This window comes from Seriola lalandi, unplaced genomic scaffold (genome assembly GCF_002814215.2).
Source record: "Seriola lalandi dorsalis isolate HSWRI2012SDOR001 ecotype SW California unplaced genomic scaffold, Sedor1 jcf7180002054267, whole genome shotgun sequence".
NCBI lineage: Eukaryota > Metazoa > Chordata > Actinopteri > Carangiformes > Carangidae > Seriola > Seriola lalandi.
In genome coordinates this window covers 303,508-326,147 of record NW_019524820.1, presented here as the reverse complement: position 1 = coordinate 326,147, position 22,640 = coordinate 303,508, and the positions used below count along the sequence as shown (strand labels likewise).

Here is a 22,640-nt window from a genome sequence, read left to right as displayed (position 1 = left end):
ATACACAATAATGGTATGAACACATTTGTGCATCAGAAATAATATACGTCACTCACAAGCAACAATTTCTATGGAATGAGTTGCTACTTTTAGATAACACTTATGTACTTTTAGGATATCCATGTCATGCACCTGTAATCGGATATTTTTATATTGTAGTATTAGTACTTTTACTCAAGTAATAGATCTGATTTTTTATGTCAGAAACACAACAGTTGTCACAACATTTCTTGCCCCAAATTAGCAAAACACACCCAAAGGGTGTCTACTTGCTTTATGGATGATAGGAGTAAAGTGTCTCATGTTTTCCAGCTGGTATAACAAAACAGAAAGTCTCTTATTTACTTTGTAATGTGACACGTACGATGCAGGATCGAGTAAAAGAAACACTGTGCCCATCACTTACAGTATTTAACAGTTGTTCCCCTTTTTCATAGATGTCATGACCCTTGTTCATGTAGCACCTGGGTGTAGCTGTGTAACCTCAGTTATGATCAGCTGGACATCTACAACTTTTGTCTGGTTTTGAGTAAAAAATTTCAAGTAAAATATACTGTTATCAGCAAAATGTGCTCAAATGTCAAAGTAAAAATGATAATCGTGCATGATAATCCTTTTTAGTGGGTAATAGTTTTATATTTCTTGTATAATATCATTTTTATTGGTGATTTATTTCATCTCATTTCAGCTACTTTATTATACTGTTGGGTAGTTTGGTCTGTTATGATGTATCATGCTTGATAAGCTCAGCATAATGTGTTTTGATGTGGTTAAGCTTTAATTAAGTAATAATTTGGAGGATTATAAAATCAGTTTGGGAAATGCACTTTGTGTTCAATTTGTGAAAAAATATTCATCCATGTTTTGATCCATAGACAGTGGAAGTATTCAGACCCTTTACATGAGTAAAAACAGTAATACCAAAATGTAAAACTACTACTAAGTATTGTCAGTAAAATGGGCATTAAGCAGCAAAAGCATCATTATATACCCCATACACAAATGTAATATATGTACATGTATTGCATTTCCATATATATACATATGATGTAAAATAATATATTTATATATATGTATATAAGTATGTAAGTATTTTGTTTTGATAAACTTGCATTTTACTATGGGTATTTCATATATGTTTGATACTTAGTGTATATCTTCATATATCCAGAAGATTTATATATGTGATAATAATATATATATGGCAACATCTGTCTTGATAAAGGGGCATATATGTCATATATTACATTTCTGTATGGGACATTATATTGTGTCACATATTACATCGATCCAATCGAAAAGGCCAATTTGTGGCCTCTCTGCACAGCAGGAACTTTGGGTGTCTAACTAAGTTCAAGAAACAAAAAATGCAAAAAAATTTAAAAAAAAGAATTGCCAACTTCATAATACAACACTCAGCCCCAACTTGGCCGCTCCATTTCAAAAATCCTAATCATTATTGAGCCATTAACATAAAGCAGCATTTTAATGTTGCTGGTGAAGGTGAAGTCAAATTTTTACTATATTATATACTGGAAGTTTAATCTGTAAAATTGCATCATATTTTTTGTATAAAATCTTAATCTTCCACCGCTGACAGATGACAAATGAATATAGCGAAATGGAAGTGTGAAGTAGCAGAAAATGGAAACAATCAAGCCCAAGTACCTCAAAACTGTGCACTGATGTAACTTTCCATCGCTCCAGTGATTTCAGTCAACTTTACTATTGCACTGAGAATAAGGCAGAGGATGACGATGATGATGATTATGATGGTGACAAAGCAAAAAGCATATTATTTCTTAGGTGTTCACTGCCATCATCATCCCAGTGGTAATAACATTACAACTCTGTCATGTCTCTGTAATGTGAATGAGCCAGCAGGCAATGTTGTTGAGCCAAGTGACACCTTGTGGACATGTGATGTAGTCGCAAGAGTGAGGTTCAATAAAACACCGCTATAGAAACTTAGTTAATATTTTTTACACAAAGAAGTGCTCTCTGTGTTTGAGCTGTAACAGAATCTCTTCCTTTTATTTTTTTAAAAAACAGGACATTTCTAACCTAAATCGCTTAAATTTATTCAAATGGAGTACATTAGTCTGTGGGGTGTGGCGGCCGGAAATACAGAGATCAAGTCCCCTTAACCACTTCAATGATTAGATTTAAGGAAAAAAATACATTCAAGTTTAAAGTTGGCTAAGTGTCTGCCAGTTATGTAAATATCTTTGTAAACATCTCTACAAATGCAAGTGCTTATGTAAATACCTTCTTATTTATGATCGAGTTGTTATTTTTCTACTTTATTCTATTGTTATACTTCTTCTACCTCGGTCTCCTTTCCTGCTGTAACAAGCGAATTTCCCTGGTGTGGGATAAATAAAGGCTTTGTTATCTTTTTCTGATCTTATCTTAGTTTCTTGTTAATCTTCTGTAGCTCAAATGGCAAAGACACATACTGTAACCTGAAAGAACAAAGTTCTTTAGATGTCAACAAAGGCATAGTTGGTATGTTTGGTATGACCAGGAAAATCTTTAAACATGACACATGAGATTACAGCCTGACCTGCCTGCCCACACCTCCCAGGGCGGAAACTCATGCCACAAGCTTCCACCCACTGAAGTGACTAACAACTTTATTCAGTCTCTTTTGAACGATCTGTTAACTGGCATGACCAACAAAAACACTTTTATATAGTGTTAAGTAATGAAATCAAAAATGATAATTTCTGCAGTCTTGTACAGTTGACCTTAACCTGTCTGACTTCAAATGGAAAAATCACAAAAATGTGTAACGTTCAGTCAAACAGTTTTTGTTGAAGATGGAGCTAAAAAGAACGCAGGATGTGCAGGGGGTTCAGCACAGGGATTTTTCATTCCCCTTGTTAAATTTTCTACTTGGCATTTTTAGGTGAGGGTTCTTTGTTCATTCTCCAAACAATAATATTCAAGAACTCTTTACAGCAGAACAACATTTTGTATTTTTCATGTGTGTTAATCTGTTGTTTGAAGTCATGTTTACATGAAAGGACACAGCCTGCCGCGCTCCATCGTCTCCTGTGTGTCTCAATGTCTGATGGCTGTTGTCAGATTAATTATTGATCATCCTCTGTTTCCCACAGCAGCCAGTGACAGGGGACAAAGTCTCCTCACGCTCCTCTTCCTTTCTGGTCTCTCAGCCACTGTGGCTGTATGTAAGGTTTCATCTAGAAATAATTCAGCTTCACCTCTGCCGGCGGGTGAACACTGCAGACGTCTAACGCCCTGTTACTGGAAGGATGTGGCAGGTGATTTTCTGTTAGTCAGTCCACGCCCATTTACTATGCAGGATTCCCCACTGCTCTGTCTCTTTCTTTCTTTCTTTCTATGTTTTAACCTAGTCTTTCTTTACTTTTCTTGTGTCCTTCTCTTTCCCGCTTCCACTCTGAATTTCTTTTTTTCAATACACCAGTTTCATCTTGACATATTGTCATCAAAGACAATTGTGATGCAATGTTGATTTCATAGAACAAAATGGATGTATTGTGATCAAATTAATGAAAAAATACTACTAACTATAATACTGTAATAATAACTTATCATTCATTAAAGAGCATACATTTAAAAATAATAAAATAATAATAAACATATATTTGCATGTGGCTCTAAACACAGTAAAGCATCACAAACATAAAATGGGAAACGCATAAATTCATGTATAAAAATGTATTTGAATTTATACTTGTGTTTTGTACTATATATATAATATTTGTTTTGTAATATATATATATATATATATATATATATCACTATCAAAGACACACACACACACAAATTCTAAAACGCTTTGTAAAGGGCTGTTGTATGGACCTCTGTAAAATAATGTTCATCGCGTGAAAAGTAGTAATTACACTGTACAGGAAGGTTTGTATTAAACCTTTATACAATTAACTAACAAGACCCCTCCATACGTACACACCTCTTTCACCTCACCTTGTTCCCATGGTAATGCAGAACTCAGGTGATCTCAATATGTGAGACCATGAAAGTCTGAACAAACCGGTTCTGCCGGCCGAGACAAAAGACTGACATCCAGTCGGGGAGGAGTGACAAAATACCTGTTGTACGCTCGTAAAAACCGGATGACCCGCTGCACTCTGAAAAATCACTGATATTTCCATCACCACATTTTGCCACGAGGGTATAATATACACTCATTGTTGCTCGCATGTTTTCTAGTAGCCAATAATTATACTTTTCATGACATAAGGTAACTAAATATTTTGGGTTGACATCGACTAATAAAGATTACAAATACAGCCTACGCTAAGGACAATTTTAATTTTTTACTATTAAATAGTAGACCTACTAGTAATAATTCAGTTGAACTTAACTGTGGCCGTGATTTCACTTGAGCTCAGCTGAAACATGAAGCAGTCAACCTCTACCGCAGCCGAAACTTTATCCGTAGCGCACCGCTCTCATTCATTCTGCTCAAACAAAACTGAATTGTATAAAGTCATTTTCCGGTATTGGCCCTTCAAAATAATGCTGTTTTTGTGACCATGTTTTGCTGCAGCCTCATACAAAACCACGAAATATGTGAATTAAAGATGGAGGTCAGACTCTCTCTGTTTTAAACAAGAAATGTATAAAAATGTTTTATGAATTATGAGTGGACTACTTTTAGACCATTTAATGGCTTGTAACCTATTCTTTTCTAATGCTCTGTTACAAGTAAGTAATTCATTTAAAAGTAAACTCAGTTGGCATTATAGCCCATCTTACAATTTGATAAACATAGTCAAAATAGATGTTAGATAAATGTACTGATGTAAGCATAAAAAGGAACAACTCAGGTTAAGTACAAGTATCATTACAAATGTTAAGAATGCCAGCCTAGCCTATATTTGTGAATATAATTAACAAGGCTGCATTATATCACTGGTTTTATGCAATGTTTTCAACTACATTTTTTTTATAAGTCAAACCCAGCAGTTTACTCAGTTTTTTCATCTACATGTTTCTTTTATTTTTTAAATTGGTAAGAACTATGTCAAAGAACAACAGCATGCTCTTATTTTATAGGCACAACCGCCTAACTTCCGGCGCTGCTGCGGTGCTTTGCCGCTCTCTTGCCGCAGCGTCGCCCAGAGTGCATTCCACTTACAGTGTTTTCAGTGGACCACAGAGGCTGCACATTCCTCTGTAGGCGCGGTGGACTCTCCCGAGTTACTGGTTGTGTCGTTGTAAGCTGAAAAAAACATTTATATAAATACGTGTTTGAACTCCGTCTGAGTGTGGACTATTGACGCTGTCCCAGCGCTTCAGCCACAGTTGCTGTGGACAGGGGGCACGGTGAGAAATGGACTGCGAGAGGCAATCAGAGTCTGTACCTGCTCATTTTCAGGGAGTGTGACAGACTGACTGGAGGTAAGGTGCTCTACTGCTTTCTCGTAACTCCCAAACTCCTCTCGAACAAACTTCTATTGACACAACAGCCGGAACTGATTAAAAATAACTCAACCAGGTGAATATTTTAAAGATACTGAGGGCTGCAGGATTGATACTGAGATCCGGCAGAACTATGCTTCACTGTAAAAGCAGCGATTAATTTTTTAGCTACAAAGAAAAGTTTTCAGGGGACCAGGGGTGTGTCAGAATAAATCACGACTAAAAACTAATGGGCATCAAATGGACACTGCATGGCAGCTTGACAACGAGTTTATTGTCAGTCCTTATCAGCTTATTACAGCTGATTATTCATTAACAGTATCATTTCAGTGGTTTTGGCCATGGCCGGCTGCTGGCAGTGGTGCCACCGCACCTGCATGTGCTGTCTGTCTGAGGAGGAGAAGAGGACCATCGCTGTGGACAAAGAGATCAAGAGGATCCTCAAGCAGCAGAAGAAGAAAGAGAGAAGGGAAATTAAAATCCTCCTGCTGGGTCCGTGACCACCCACCCACACACACACACACACACACACACAAACACACAGCTGTTTGTTCCTCTATGATAACATACAGTATGAGGCCTATAAGAGCAGACAATCAACAATATTCAATACATTAATTAAGCAAATGAAAGAAATCTAACTGACACTGGGTCACTGTGAAATCTGAGAAGATAGCCTATTATAAGAAACACCCACCATACAAATTAAAACTGCTTGGCCTGTTTGGTAGCCCGCAGCCAAATGAGAAAACTATGTAAAGCATGTGTCAACATGTGATTATGTTAAGAATGGTCCAGTTTAGGATTGGTTATACCTGAAAACCACAGGTACTCAATATGGAGATGCACAGCCCAGAAACAGGCCCACTGTACAGCTGCTTTAATGACTTAAGACCTGATCGGCAGCAGCAGTGCCTTTGCTTTGATGCTTTCACACAGTCAGATATACTTATGTACGTTAGGATCACTGCTTCATTTTAAGAATGTAAAATAGTAGTAGTAGACAGAACGATTTATTTCAGCTTTTATTTCTTTCATCACATTCCCAGTGTGTCAGAAGTTTACATACACTTTTAGTATGTGGTAGCATTGCCTTTAAAATTATTTCAACATTGTTGGACTCTCGGTCCATTTCCTCCTGACAGAACTGGTGTGACTGAGTCAGGTTCGTAGGCCTCCTTGCTCGCACAAGCCTTTTCAGTTCCACGTACAAATTTCCAATTAGACTGAAGTCAGGGCTTTGTCATGGCCACGCCAATACCATAACTTTGTTGTCCTTAAGCTATTTTGCCACAACTTTGGAGGTATCCATGGCGTCATTGTCCACTTGGAAGACCCAATTACAACCCAGCATTAACTTCTTGGCTGATGTCTTGATGTGATGTTGCTTCAATATGTCCATATAATTTTCCTTTCTGATAATGCCATTTGTTTTGTTAAGTGCACCAGTCCCTCGTGCAGCAAAGCTCCCCACCCACAACATGACCCTGCTTCCTCTGCCCTTCTTTCACCAAACATACAATGGTCATTATGGCCAAAAAGTTTAAATTTTGTTTTGTCTGACCACAGGACATTTGTCCACAGAGTAAGAACTTTGTCCCTTTGTGCAGCTCCAAACTGTAGTCTGGGTTGGTTTTTTTTTGTTTATTTTATGGCGGTTTTGGAGCAGTGGCTTCTTCTTTGCTGAGCAGCCTTTCAGGTTATGTCAATATAGGACTTGTTTCACTGTGGATATAGATACTTTTGTACCAGATTCCTGCAGCATCTCCACAAGGTCCCTTGCTTTTGATCTGGGATTGATTTGCACTTTTCCCACCAAAGTACGTTAATCTCTAGGACACAGAACAGAACAGGTCTCCTTCCTGAGCGGTATGACACCTGCATGGTCCCATGGTGTTTACACTTGTGTACTGTTGTCTGTACAGATGAACGTGGAACCTTCAGGTGTTTGGAAATTGCTCCCAAAGTTGAACCAGACTTGCAGAGGTCTACTTTTTTCTGACTTCTGGCTGATTTCTTTTGAATTTCCCATGAAAAATTACCCAAGAATTACGTGTACATTAAATAAAGATTACTTTGCGAAAGTATAGACTTTCTTGAAATTAAAAATTCATTGAAAAAGAGCAGAGGCACTATTTCACATGGTCAATGGCACACACATTTAATGAGTGTGGTTTTTGTGTAGTCTGTTATCAGAAAACTAATGAATAACAAGACAAAATGCAACAGGATCCTGGAGGCTTACCACCTCTTATAAACAATTACCCTGAGGGGGAAACCCTTCAATAATATGGAGACACAGTAAACAATAATATTGAATAATTGCCCAGTCTTATTTCCTTCACTATCAGTGTGTAAGATTACTGAAAAAAAAATGTTTCTGTACGGGAACAGACCTGTCAATAAAAGATTTACAGCATTGTCTTCCAACACAGTTCAGTGTGAGGATAAGATGTTATTCCTTGAAAGCAGTGTCGAGAAATTACAGGAAAGTGTTAGGCACAAAAACAAAGCAAAGATTTTGTTTCCTAAAAGATTTTGAGTGAATGAATGATTCACATTCAGAAAGCATCAGGCAGTCCTCTTGAACAACCACATCACGATTCGAAGTGGTGTAGGTTCTGCAGCCTGTTTCTGCATACAACCAGAAAATGTGAAATACAGAAATATAGATAAAATAAAGGAAGTAGTGAAATGTTAGGCAATATATCAAAATGAGGCAATCAAAAAAAAGTTTTTGTCTTTCTTTTTATCTCTAAACCAAGCACTTCCTTTAAATTTGAATTTCTCACACTGAAAATGAACAGCGAATAGAAAATGCACGTCTCCTTGTTCCTCTATTGTAATTTGATGGTTTTTCATCCCTTTACCACAGAAATAGATGCTGTAATAACTCTCAGTATGGTGATGAAATTCAGCTTTTTGTAACTTGGGTCTTACTGCCAGTCTTCTGCGCTAAATAGCGATTAATCAACATGTAAATCAATAGCGGTGGAAGTGTTTTAGACCCATTTTCTGAAACATCAGTCCTCCATTTTTTTGTTTTGGTTTAGAACCTCTCTGAACTGACTACAGACAAAGCATTTAACCAAAACAATGAGCTGAAAGTTGGTAAAATATTTTGTAAAGTTAAGGGCAACTGAAGAGTTGAGTAGTAATTCTCTGTGGGGTAGTTACTGTCAGTGACACCTTGTTCGTTGTTTGATCCATTGTTAAGTGCAGATCTATGGTTTTTTCCATGATTTTTTATGATCAGTTTTTAAAGTTAACAGTTAAATCTGGAATATAACTAGTATATCAGACCATTTAGCCACAGAAAAACTGGAATCTAAACTGCTGTGAAATGACCAGGGATTCTACTATGGAAAAACTTCCAGCATTTTTTTTTTTCAGTGAATGTTTTTATATCCCACTGTTATTTGTTTTATATACAACCTATCCAGTCCGTGTCCTAGGAGGCAAGACAAACAAACGTGCACCTACAGGCATTTTAGTTTTCACTTCACCTCCTCCGCATGTCTTTAGATTGAGAAGGAACATGGAAAACCTGGAGAAAAACCTTGCAGACACAGATAGAACATGAATAGTAAAAAGGCCCCAGTCAGCATGTGGGTTCACACTGAGGACCTTAATGCTGTGCTTTTAACCTCCGATTTGCCTGGATAGAATCATACCACAAATAAGTATTTTTGGCAATTCATATTTTATGTAATTGTCGGTGCAGGAACCGGGGAGAGTGGAAAAACCACCTTCATCCGACAGATGAGGATCATCCACGGACGAGGCTTCTCAGAAGAGGAGAGGAAAACCTTTGCCAAATGTATCTTCCAGAACATCTTAACAGCCATCAAGGCTATGACGGGCGCTATGACCATGCTCAAAATCCCCTACTCCAACCCGGAGAACGAGGTAAACTTGCACATACAGCACACAGTCCTCCAGCAGCAGAAATACACAAGGACATGCCTACTTACACATGAACACAAACTGTTACTCACAAAGACAGATGCCAGCACAGGTGTGCGGGCATCAGGGTAAGTTAACCTAGTTTAATACCCACATTAAAGTCTATAAATAGAAGCTGGGAGTATCACCATTAACACACACAAACTGAATCCTTGAGCAAGGCGGATGTTGTTAAACTTCACAAACACTTGAGTTTCTGTATATCACAAAATCTTCTGATATGCTGGGTCTCTTACTGTCTTTCAGATTTTTGCTAAATGGCTGCAGGACATAAACACAGTGCAAATCACCCAGCTGGAACGGGGCTACGTTGACGCAATTCGCCGGCTCTGGGCAGACCCGGGCATCCGGGTCTGTTACAGCCGCCGCTGCGAGTACCAGCTCCTGGATTCCACAGAATAGTGAGTATCTGTGTTGTAGTGGACGTTCTCTACACTGTACCACATCCTGAGTTTGGGTTGGAAATCTGAGAGTATCTCGTGATGAAACCCTGTCAGAGCAAGTTACCAAAGATGATATCACAATACAGGAATCTGTGATAGGAAGTAGACAGAATTTTGCAAGAAAAGCACATAGCAAAAACAGAAGAAAACACACCTCTAAATACTCTGTATTAATTTACTCGACTCTTTACTTTAGAGACATCTGAGACTAAACAATTTGTGAGTGCATCACATCATCATTTTCAATTCATAGATAAACAGTAAAATAGACATGAATAGAAGTTTGTTTGTGGTGCATCAGTCATCGTTCCAGTAACAGTGTTCATGTTACTGATGAATAATCCACAGACGTCACTGTGAACTGTTTCTATAGGAACTATTTCATTGGTAGAAAGTAGTCCCACTGCTGACATGGAAGAAACGGTTTCTGGAGCAATGTGCTGATGTTGATTGATTGATTTTTAAATGTGATTTTTAAACCCTTTGTGAACCACAAATAAAGTCTTATTAATCATTATTAATCACAAAACAGATACCATGCCAGTTTACTTAAAAACTATCTGCATGGCTAGATAACATAAGGGATAACAACACGTGTCATCATTCTACTGTAATGTCAAAAATCAGAACATAAAAAAAAGGCTGAACTGCGACAAAGAACAACAGTTAAATATCTGTATTAAAGTTAGGACACAACTTTCCATTTGCTATAAAATATACTTGGCACAAGTGTTTTAACAACATCACAATTTTGTTGCCAGCTAATGTATCACAAGGAAACGTGTTGGCGACATATTGTTTCATGTTTACCTATACCACAGCTGACCTTTGTACTAAAACTCACAAGTGGAAACTCAGCAAAGACTGTGTCTGTTTAGACAAGTTGTTTCAAGCCTGTGCTCCTCTCACTGTGATCACTGGTTCTGATTTTAGAGATAAATCAGCTTAGAGGTGACAGGATTAGTTGATTAATTGATTAGTCGATTGACAGAAAATCAAAAAAAAAATCAACATTTTATGGACCAAAGAATTAATCAAGAAAACAATAAACAGATACATTAATAATGAATAATTGTTAATTATGTTCTCATGAAAACAAGCTCTTTCTGACATTATCTTAAGATAAAGGATACCTATTTCTTGATAAGGCCATGAATTATTTTTTTATTTTTCAGACCCCTTTCAGATTTTCAAACCAGTGACATTTTTGTTGACATTGTTGTCTTTGTACCAACCCCACACCCTTACTTTTTTCTTTCTTACTTTAACACTCACGCTTGGTGTTCTGTACTCAGACCACTGGAGGGGGCTAGTTCTTCACAGTAATTATTCATTTCTAAGCCATGTTGAAACCAGCAGCTGATTTAAGATACAGTTTCACCAGACTGGCTTTTAAACTGATAGTGAAAACCTTAACAAGCACGGCAGAGTTACCCACAGACAGGGTTTAACCATCATGAAAGGACTGAACACAGAGTGGGTGTGAGCCTCACGCTCAAAGTATGTGATGTGTCAGAGAACAAAGCCTGGGCTCAGCCTTCCTCTGTTTTCTCTCTTTTCTATTCCCGTTCTGTGTTTACCCAGCAGCTCAATCATCATAGTGTGTGCATGATAAGAGACGTACAGTCAACATTAGCTAATGAAAGCTTGTATCAACACAAGCCATAAAGCCGTCATCTGTACACAGGGTGATATGGACTCACACCACTGGCTTCATGTATTTTAATCACTGTTTTTATTCATCACTAATTCATCATACTTCTTGTGTCACTTCAGTTTGTTTTACATGGTCCAGGCTGGATGTGATGTAAACAAAGGCAATATGTTTTACCAGAAGTCTCATCTAGTGTCAGAAACACTTTCTAGCATGCTGTAAAACTCTCTCTGTCTTTTTCTTCCCTCCTTCCCTTCTCTTTTGCAGCTACATGAGTAATCTGGATCGCATCTCTGGCCAAGACTACATCCCCACAGAACAGGATGTGCTGCGAGTTCGATTCCCCACCACGGGCATTCACGACTACTCCTTCACCATCAGGACCATCACACTAAGGTGGCCAGTCCTCTGATTACTAACCTCTAATGTGACACTGTTGACTGCACTGTGAAAAAAAAAAAAAAGTACTATTGACTGTTGCAGAGGCTTTGTCTGCAATAGGATCACATTTCTGATTGCATCTGAACAAAGGTCCTGCCGGGAAATGACGTGTCGCTCTGTGTGTTTTATTTTGAGCCTGTTGGTATTGTTTCTCTCCGAGACCAGAGGACGCTCCGACAGAGCTGAGCAGACGAAAACCAAAGTTCACTTATAAGAGACGCTGTGTTCCCGAATGAAATTACACCTACTCTTAACTCATGAGGTGGAGCTCAGAATGAAACAACCTAAACTGAGGAAAGGATTCATTTTGACGTTTTCATTACAAAATGAAATACTGAATAAGGATTTATTTGTAAAAAAATGTTCAAATGTATGAAATATTTTGTTTTATTTCACAATCAGTCCTGTCATGAGCAAACTTCGCCACATATTTTTCTGGATTCACAATGAGCTGTGGAAAATGGTCAAAAAGTACAAAGAGTGAAAGCATGTGTGTGAAAGCATGTTGCACAAAAGAGCCGCGCTATTAGAGTTCGTACAACCCTACTTCACAGACAGGCTTATTAGCAGCTGTATGAGAGCCACAGGGGGGAGTGTAAGCACCTGCACAGTGACATTTTCCTTACTCCAGCACACTGGACGTGACAGATGAATGAATGAATCAAAGACGTTTTTGTTGTTGGGTCATACGTACATATGTCCAACCTGCGTGGGCTTTTCAAACACTACCTCAAAAAAAAAAGTAAGGAAAACTAATTTGAATAATTTTCACAAACACATTTTCGTACCTTCATTGTTTACAACAAAAGTCATAAATCAAAGAGATAAACATTTTCGATACAAAACTGAATAAATCAAAGTAGTAAACAGTGCTCCTCCTGGCTTTTGAGACAAAGTAAGCAAACTTACAGTTTAAATGGCGTTTTAGGGCTTCATTTCAAATCTAAAGTACATAACCAAACCATAGAAAATGTGTTGGTCAAAAGACCAAAGCTACAGCTCTGTATATACTGTATGTATGTTAACTTGAACAGTATACTGGCAAATAATGTACTGATTGGTTGCCAGTTTGAATCCTTGTGAGATGTGAGCATATTTTGCCTCTCATCCAATCGAGCTAAGTTTAATTGTTAGATAGACAGTAAAAAAAAAGAAAACACTATACCTTTATGAATGAATGTAAATAGTTATTTTCCTTCTTCCTCTGCTGGGGACAGGATCGTGGACGTGGGCGGTCAGAAGTCAGAGCGTCGGAAGTGGATTCACTGCTTTGAAAACGTCACCTCCCTCATCTTCCTGGCCTCCCTCAGCGAGTACGACCAGGTCCTGGAGGAAAGAGAGACCATAGTAAGAGCTTTGTGTGTGTGTGTGTGTGTGTGTGTGTGTGTGTGTGTGTGTGGACTGGGGCGAACTGTCCAGGGTGTACCCTGCCCTCGCCCAATGGCGGCTGGGATTGGCTCCAGCCTCCCACGACCTCATAAAAAATGTTTTTCTAAAAGTTAAGAGGATTTAGTTTCTACCTGACCTTTACTGACCTACCGATACTGCAGTGTACAAATACTCAACAGAAGAATTTAAACCAATGCAGTATTGTCAAGCAAATATTATTAAAGTATCAAAAATAGTAATTTCAGATCCTTTCAGATAGTTTTCATCGTTATATATATGTTGTGCTACTGTAGACCTTCAACAATGATTCAATTATTTGATTACTATCCATCCATCCATCGTCTCTTGTGCGTCTCATACTGTCGTTTCATCCGTCCACCAGCAGGTCTCACTCTTGCATAAGAAAACCTCTCCACCTCTCCCCCTCTCCCCCCTCTCTCTCCCCTGCCTCTCCAGCCCTCTTGTGGCCTTCTGTCCAGTTCCTCCCTCCCATCTTGTCACTAAGCCGTTTATCTCTCACAGCCACTTTTTAGCCTGCCAACACATTCATTAACCTCCACAGTGGCCCGCTTGCTCCAGACCACCGTCATAAACTGCCCCCCTCCTCTTTTAAAAGGACTGCCCCCCCTCTCTCTGCGTCATCCTCAGCCACCTGAATCTGCCGAGCCATCCCAGAGAGCTCATGTTTTTCTCTCTTCAAGTTGAAGTCAATCTCTTAAAAACTTGCTGGTGTAATTCTTTTACCTACAACAAAATCTACCTCTATATTGAAACTTAATACAAAATCTAAAAACAAACCGCTGCCGCCTCTTGTATGTCATCAGTCCCCTCCCTCTCTCTGCTCCTCAGAACCGAATGCATGAGAGTCTGGCTCTGTTCTATACCACCATCCATTCCCCTTGGTTCCTCAACACCTCCATCATCCTCTTCCTCAACAAGACTGACATCCTGGCGGACAAAATCCAAACTTCTGACCTGCAGAAATACTTCCCCAGCTTCACAGGTAAACTGTGAATACATGTGCATGTATTTGTTTTCATTTATAGTGAAGTTGAACTGATGTAACAGTACATGTTGGATAAACCAGATTAGTGGTGAACCAATTAGTTCATTATTAGGTGATATTGTTTTATTTTATTTTATTTTTAAATGGCCCAAAATTCTGATTCTGAATTATTCTTCAAAAATTATGAAATCTCTGGTTCCAGATTCTCAAATGTGATTTGCTGCTTTCATTGTGAATTTGGATTGTTGGACAGACTGAACAAGCAATTTAAAGATTTCACCTTGGGCTCCGGGAATTATGATTCACAGTCATTTTTTTTAGCACTTCTAGCAGCTAGGTATGGCTATGTCGGGTCGGTCCACCACTTTGCTTCAGACTGAGATAGCTCAACAAATTGTGGATGGATTGTCATGAATTTTTCTAAAGACAATCAAGGTTCCAAGATGGTGAATCCTAATGACTTCAGTGATCCCTTAACTTTTCCTCTAGCGCCACCATGTGTTTGACATTTTGTTTTGTTTTTTATTAAATTGGATTGGTTTCTATTAAAATTCAGTCCACACATTCATGTCACTTTTGGGTGAGGCTCAAAGTGAGGGTTCGAACATCCAAACAAGAGATGACAACAGTATATAATGGATAGTCCGGGGGCGGAGCTTGGTCAGCTGCAGATCTCCCCATCATCAACAAGCACAATTGTTGACAGCTAGTTGTCTGCAGGTGTGTTTTCTCATCACAATGTGTCCAGAATCATTTCAGAGACCAAAAAGGGCTTGTGATGTTGTTTTCCTCTGGCCAATTTGCTTTGAGCATGTGGCTATCGCATCACATCCTACCAAACCTGTTGGAAGTAATGTATCATTCCAAAAAAAAATTATTTGTAAAGTGATTTCTGCCCCGGAGCATCTCCTGACTCTAAATTGGAAAGGTCCCCCCCCAATTGCTGCAAAGCCTGATTATTATAGTTTTTTAGTGTTATTTGTTTCTAGTTTGCCTCTTTCTTTCTTGCTCTGCTCCCCCTCTTTTCCACACACACACACACACACACACACACACACACACGCACGCACACACATAATTGCAAATGAGTCACTTCCAGGTACTTGGTGTGCTTAATGATGTGGCTGCAGCCTGTAGCTTCTCTGGTGTGAAAGGCTGTTGAGCGTCGCCCTAACAGTCCCCACCATCCTCCACCTCCACCCTCTCTCCCTCTGTTACCCATGGCAACCACAGACAGATACTGTGCTTCCCGCAAGCCCTGCAACCCCCACAAACCCCCGGGTGCACATGTGTGAAGTGTGTGTCTGTGTGCAAGGTGGGAATTAGTGACTGGAGGTGATTATTTGTGTGTGTGTGTGTGTGTGTGTGTGTGTATCTGCATTGTGCCTACTGTGTTTTACCATCAGCATTAGCAGGGCAAAATAATGACTCTAACCGGGTCAAGCTCCTTGATGTCAATTTAACCTTAACACCAACTCTGAGCAGCTCCTAACACTGGCTGCTATTTGCTGCTAATGTTGCAGTGCTCCTGTGAGGAGACTGTGTGGCCCTTCTTACTGCTGCTGTAACCGCACTTCAAGTCTACTGATGTTAAGTAGCCCACATTGACAGAGTGATAAACTTGTTGAATTGGACTACCGCTGAAGGGATTAGTCAATTAAATGATTAATCTATTGACACAAAATTAATTGTCTCGACAAACAATCATTGCTTCCAGCTTTTCAAATGCAGGATTTGCTGTTTTTCTGATTAATTTAGGGCTGCAACTGACAATTTTATTAGATTCACTGATTATTTTGTCTTCAAAATTCCTCACAGCCACAAGATAATCTACTCTTATCGATTTATGGCTGCAGCTCTGGTTTAATTACGTTGTACATTTAATATCTTTCGGTTTTAACTTTGTAATTTTTCGCATTACAAGGATTAAACAATTAATTTAAAGAATGAAAGACAAATTAAAATAAAGGATTTGCAAATAATTATTAGTTGCAACACTAATACATTGGAAACCGTATTCTGGTTCCTGTTACCTTTGCATATGGTGTCCAAAGTTTTTGTCATCCAAATCAAGCAGACTAATATTTTAGTGCTTTGCAGCTTTGGCTTTAACAACATCATAAGGCCCTGATGACATGACAGAGGTAGTTATCCAGTAATAAGTGGGAAGCATTAATTGAAAATAAACAGGAAATCTCACTAAAATGACCATCAGCCCCAACTTCATGAGAACTGGCTTTAATCGTTTTTTTATTCAATTTGCGCCCCTGAGCTGCACAGTAACTTCTGATTATCCTACCAAATGACATCAGCAGGAAAACAATGGAGCAGAACTTTCTCAGATGGCAAGATTGTCTACCATATTTTTAATCTCTGTGTTGAGAAGATTTAAAATAACCTTTTACAGTTCATATTGTGAATCAAAGTGAATCCACTATTTTATATAAAAAAAAGAAGGGATACTTTTTTCTTATTCCAGCTTTTTCCACTTCTGATTTTGAATGATAATACTGTTGCATCTATTTAATAAGTGAAAGGAGATCAAGTAAAGAAGTGCACCAAAAGAGCACTTACAAAGGACTTTCTGTGCACTTATTTACCTGACCTCATTGCACTTATTACTTAGTACTTACGCTAGGGTTCCTGCTGCACTAAAGCTTTTGTGATGTGGATAAAAGTGTCTGTCGAATGAGTAAATGAAAATGTAAATTATTGTAGTAAGAGATGCACAGACTTTTCTGAATGTTGACTGTATTTCACTGAAATTGTGCCTTCATTCTATCGGAAAGTATGCATTCTGAAAGTGTTACCTTATTGAAAATATAGTAGTTTTTTCTAGTCTTTTCTAATCTAATCTAATCTACATACCTGGTTAAATAAAAGTAAAAATTTCTGATGTCCTCCCACGTATATATTCTCTAGGAACTAAGACTGCAACTAACAATTATTTTCATTATCAGTCAATCTATTTATTATTATTATCTCGACTGATTGATTTAGTGCACAATAGTTGACATCTTGATTTACTATTATATAAGACAAATAACTGGAACGAGGAATCATCTCATATTTTTGCTTGAAAATGATTTAAACAATTACTCGATTGTCAAAACGCCCTTTGATGCCTTTGCCTTTTTGTTGTTCACTTCCATCCCTCGTCTCCTTCTCACCTCTGTAACAGGCAAGAGGCAAGACCCAGAGGACGCCAAGAACTATATCCGCAAGTTGTACGAGCAGCAGGCCATCAACCGCGACAAGAGGGACGAGTGGAAGACTCTTTACCCACACTTCACCTGCGCCACTGACACCAGCAACATCCGCAGGGTCTTCAGCGACGTCAAGGACACGGTGTTGCTCAAGTCCCTCAGGGACTACGGAGTCATCTGAACTTTTACTCCGTGTTCTCGTCTCTGTCTACACTATTCACTTGTCTGAGTGAAGGCTATGATGAAGGCCAGAATGTCACTTCTTTGGATTTTTTCTAAAGCCTGGACAATCATAGCCACATCCTCCTCCTCCTCTCCTTCATCAGGTCTTACTGAAGAAGCAGGTGGAGAAAGAAGGGAGAAAGTTGTAATCTTCTCTCACCTATCACCATCAATACCACACTCTCTCTCGTCTTCCTCTCGAGTAGATAACATCAAAGTGTTAAGAGGGGACTCTACAGGGAGACTGCGTGACTTTTGATCAGAGACCGAGAAAGCAGTAATCACCCTCATTCCTCTCAGCCAGCAGCTTTTTCCCCCCATTTTGATCTTTGTTTTGTTTTGGGGTTTTTTCAGACGAAGAAGTGTTTGGGTCATCCAGTGACTGAACTGATCCATAATTGAAGCAGGAGCAGGGATGTTACGAAGTGTTGTGCTGCAATTAACAGAGTAATGACTTTTATAAGTGGAGATGTGGCCACGCATGAACAAGCCACCTATGTCACACACATTTTAAGTGCTTTATTTGAGTCTACCAGTTATATACAGGTGTAGTACATGCTTACACACACAAGTTGTAAGAAAACAAAATGTTTCCATTATGTCCTGTAAAAGGCAAAACATGAGTTTCAAACTACTGCGATCTTTATAATTAGACCTCCTGAACCCGAGGGATTGTGTTTGATTTTCTCTGTGATTAATGTCACCAGAGTCTTCGCCTGTTTCACAAACACTGTGCTCCTGTCAGCGTAGGAAAATCCTTATCGATTACAGTTATCTCACACTGGCAATATTTCTTTCTACATTATCGGTGTTCAACACATCTGCTCTGCACCGTCTCTATCAATTATCATATAGACGGACTGTGCAGCTACCACCTGTTGAGTTCACATTCACCATCCTTACATTCACCTCCAGTCTTTGTTTTCCACCATGACTGTAAAAAGTTCACACACACTCAGACACTCGCTCTTTCCCTGTTAAATGGTTTATTATGCAACTCTCTGTGTTACATGTGGCCAGACGACAGGCTTTGTGTTCAAAAAGAGAAGAACGTGACAGGAGAGTGGGTAGCCAGTACAAGCAGTGAGTCCCAAGAAACAAGGACAGAATCACAGCGGATGTGATGTGGATTGTGAAGTTGATATAGTTGTAGAGACCAAGTGCTTCAAAAAAATTATATTTTCAGTTTATTTTCAAGAGTTTTGCATGGCATAGTTTCCATTTTTTAAATGAATCCCCCCCTCGACTAATGAATTGGCATTTTCATAGCCAAAAACCAATTAAACTTTACAGTGAAGCAGCTGAGAACCGAGGAGGCAGATATGTTTTTGGTAGGTTGGTGATTTGGGGATCCATCTGTTGTTGGCATGCATCTGTTTTGCATTCGCAACCTGCTGCACTGGTACTTTCCTGTTTCTCCACAAACTTTAATGGATGCACAGTAAAAGGGCAAAGGCCTGACCAACAGATCTGTTAACAGTCCCTGAGCTGTTGATCATTGTTGTCTTACTGTTAGGAGGGGAAAGATAAGAACATGAAAAAGGTCTAAAACACTAGGGAAAGAAACGTTTACATCGTTACTTGCATGCGGAGGGGGTCGCTCATACTGTCAAAGCCATAGAAAATAATCACCCAATTCTGCAGTTCCTCTCAGTTCATTGTTTTGGTTTTCTGGCCAGCAACTTTAAGGTTCACTCCCACCACTTTGTTTCCACACGTTACAAGCAGCTGTTTTGGGCGAAAAAGTTTTTTAAACCCAACATACACTACCTATCCAGCACTAGTGTTCATTTCATTAACGAAAACTATGACTACATATGTTCGTCAATGACCTTTTTTCCCATGACTAATACAAGACGGAACAAATGTCATTTAAACACCAACTGTGACTGTACCAACATGAAATATCGCTGACAAAAAAAGACAAGACTAAAATGTAGTTTAAAAAATAAGAATGTTAAAATCTCTCTTTATTTTCGTAGTGCAGCAGTTCCATTTCCTGTGCTGTACATGCCTCCACTGCCGGCAGCACACAATGAGCACATTGGATTTAGGAAAGAAACAAGGTGATATTTTTTCTGATGACTATTAGACTAAGATTAAAGAGAATAAAGAAGATTAAATGTCAACAGTTTTCATTGACTCAAACTAGGCTAAAATAGTTATGTTTTCTTTGACTAAGACAAGACTTAAACGCCCAGACCTTTAGTCAACTAAAACAACGGAGAAAAAAAAAAAGATAAACACTAACAAGGACATTTGACACATGGCTAAGACTAAGACTAAATGAAAAAATAGCCGACAAAATCAACACTATTCAGCACCAAACAGGAGACGGACACAGTTAGAGACTAACTGGTGAGCGTAGTGGAGCATTTAGTGGTTAGAGAACCAGACATTTCCCTCACAAGTTGGTAGAGACCAAAAATAGAGCTAAACAGAGAGTAAATATTAGACACATTACATTCATCAGGTGGCCAAAAACAGGACTACAAATGAATGATAATGTTGCTCCGCATCTATTGGATGTGTATACATATCGACTTAATAGGTGAAGGTATGTCGACGCTGTGTCGAGAACTTGTTTCTGCTGCCTCCAAATGCTCCAGCAATAAAGCCAACAGCATCTTCTAACAATTGCCAGCTCAATAGGCAAATTAATACAATTCATTAAAATTAATACCGTGAATTCAGGCACAAATCACCCTCGGTGGCTGACAAGTTTTAAAAGGTCATGGATAAAGACACAGAGACTACGAGAAAACAGATTGATTCACACTGCGACTTTAATCAACAATGGTGGAAAAAATAAATAAAAAATCCAACAGGCGACCTGCTCTGCTGAGTAAAGGGTAAAGACTATTAATATGAGGTGGCAGTGTGATGTTCTTGTGTGTCCTATTTATATCAGTGTGTGGAGAGGGGAATTTTATAATATTGATCAGAAGCGTGAGTTCCACCCTTGTGTGTGTCATTGAGAGTTGAGTGCGTGTTGGGTGGAAAATGACAATGAAATTCAGTAAATGAACTGACCTTGATGGGAAGCTAACATTAGCTGAGAATGTGTCCATTGTGTGGTTTTGGCTGCTGTGTTGTTAAATGTATATAATGTGTTTTGATCCCTACACTGCTATTTTATGTCTTCAGATGTGGTAGCTACGTCTTTATGATGCCTTCAAACACAAATGTATAATGTTACTCTACGTTTACTGATGACTACTACACTTTTGATTGATTTTTAACAGCTGCATTTTTTTAATATTGTTTACCAACAGCACATACTGTGACTAGAGAGCGTGTTTGCTAGTGAGTTACTTTTCTGCATTGGGAGACCTCCTCTCATTCGGTGAGGGTGAATTATTTTTGTGTAGAATTGGGTGAAGGAAGCGGGCAAATATGTTGTTTTTTTTCTAGTTAATATTAAAAAACAAACTTGAACACACACTCCTCTACTTGCTTTTATTTGTCTTCCCTGGCAGATATGGCCAGAGAGAGTCTCCCCGTCTGTCTGTGTGATGTGTTTTCTCCACGCCGCACTGTGAGGCTCTGTCACACAGACAAATATGGTTTCACAGGCTTCAATCACACACTCGCTGTGACCCACAGTTTGCAAATAAAACACTGCAGGTTTTGCGTCAGATTGACACAGGAATGTTTCACACTACACTCATTTCCATAAACCAGTACGTGACGCAGACTGTGAGAATCCCTCTGTAGACAAAGGTGTCACATTTTATGAAGAGAAAACTTTCACCATGTCTGAAAATGTATATTTAACATGTGGGTGCAGTCCAAACTGTACACAGTAAGTTGATGGTTGTTTAAGCTGTCTTATTCCATCTTCCTGCTGACAGACGCAAAGTGTTCCTCATCAGTGAGTAACAAACTGTTTCTCCAAACAAAACTCACAGTCACAGTTTCCTCAGAGCGGGAATCCAAGTAACTGTGACGATGCACTGACAACAACACTCTCAACACACCACGGCTCATATTTACATAACAAATATCAAATAGATATTATACAGATAGACAGACAGTGAAGCATGTCACTGAGTAATTTCAATGTAATACACACACACACACACACACACAGTGGCTGGTATTGGCTGTCAGAGCACCACAGGAGCATGAAGAGTGTGATCTTGTGGCCCTGGTGACTGTCAGACTCATCCAGACGACGTGACATTCTCAAGTGTGTGTGCGTGTGTGTGTGTACATGTTTGTGCATCTGTGCATAGTAAAGAGTGTATGAGTCAGTATGTTTGCAGCTGTGTGTACATCTGTGCCTGTCTGTATGAGCCTCTTTGTGTGTGTGTGTGTGTCTAAACCTCTCAGATAGTGAGAGCACCATGGCAGTCGTTCTCAGTCTCACAGTCTGTCAGCAGCTCTGTCAGTAACTTGCCTTGTTACTGCGGTCTCATCAAACTCCTGCAGCCAACATCAGTGATGTCAATTTACCATGAAAACTCATTTCATGATCACTGATCAAAGCAGAAGGCTGCTATTTACCTCTGACATAAAAATAAAAAAATCCCCATGCATTCATGCACTTTTCCAACACACCTCACAAGTTGTGAAAAACTATCCACCACTTTATTAAAATCCTCTGACCAGATCAGTGGATGCTAAAAGCTAATTGTGTTTTCTGAGCTAGCCTAGGGAGGTATCCAGCTTAAGATATTAAACATTTTCCATGCATTTTGTTATTCATGCAGTTCATGGGACAATCCCAACTCTCCTCTGAGTCATTATGGTTTTCTACCCACTGCATGCAAGATTGAGATGAACTCTGCAGCACATGAGCACATGAAGGATGGAGTCTAAATCAAGATTTGTTTCGGTCTCTTTTGTTGTGCAGAATTTTTTTGGTCACTTTACTT

The 22,640-nt window shown here is 39.0% G+C and overlaps 1 protein-coding gene across 2 annotated transcripts; it reads left to right on the top strand.

The window, feature by feature from the left end:
* Nucleotides 1-5,166: 5,166 nt before the first annotated feature.
* On the top strand, nt 5,167-21,202 carry LOC111654298 (guanine nucleotide-binding protein subunit alpha-14-like). 2 transcript variants are annotated; one of them, XM_023405256.2, is made up of 8 exons: nt 5,167-5,412; nt 5,764-5,925; nt 9,158-9,342; nt 9,646-9,800; nt 11,764-11,892; nt 13,155-13,284; nt 14,176-14,329; nt 17,514-21,202. In XM_023405256.2, exons 2-8 carry the CDS (start codon nt 5,775-5,777, stop codon nt 17,717-17,719), a joined length of 1,110 nt encoding a protein of 369 aa, XP_023261024.1. In that variant the 5' UTR covers nt 5,167-5,412; nt 5,764-5,774; the 3' UTR covers nt 17,720-21,202. The 2 variants fall into 2 exon arrangements, with proteins under 2 accessions (XP_023261024.1, XP_023261025.1); XM_023405257.2 differs by having other exon boundaries at nt 5,753-5,925.
* The last annotated feature ends 1,438 nt before the right edge of the window (nt 21,203-22,640 follow it).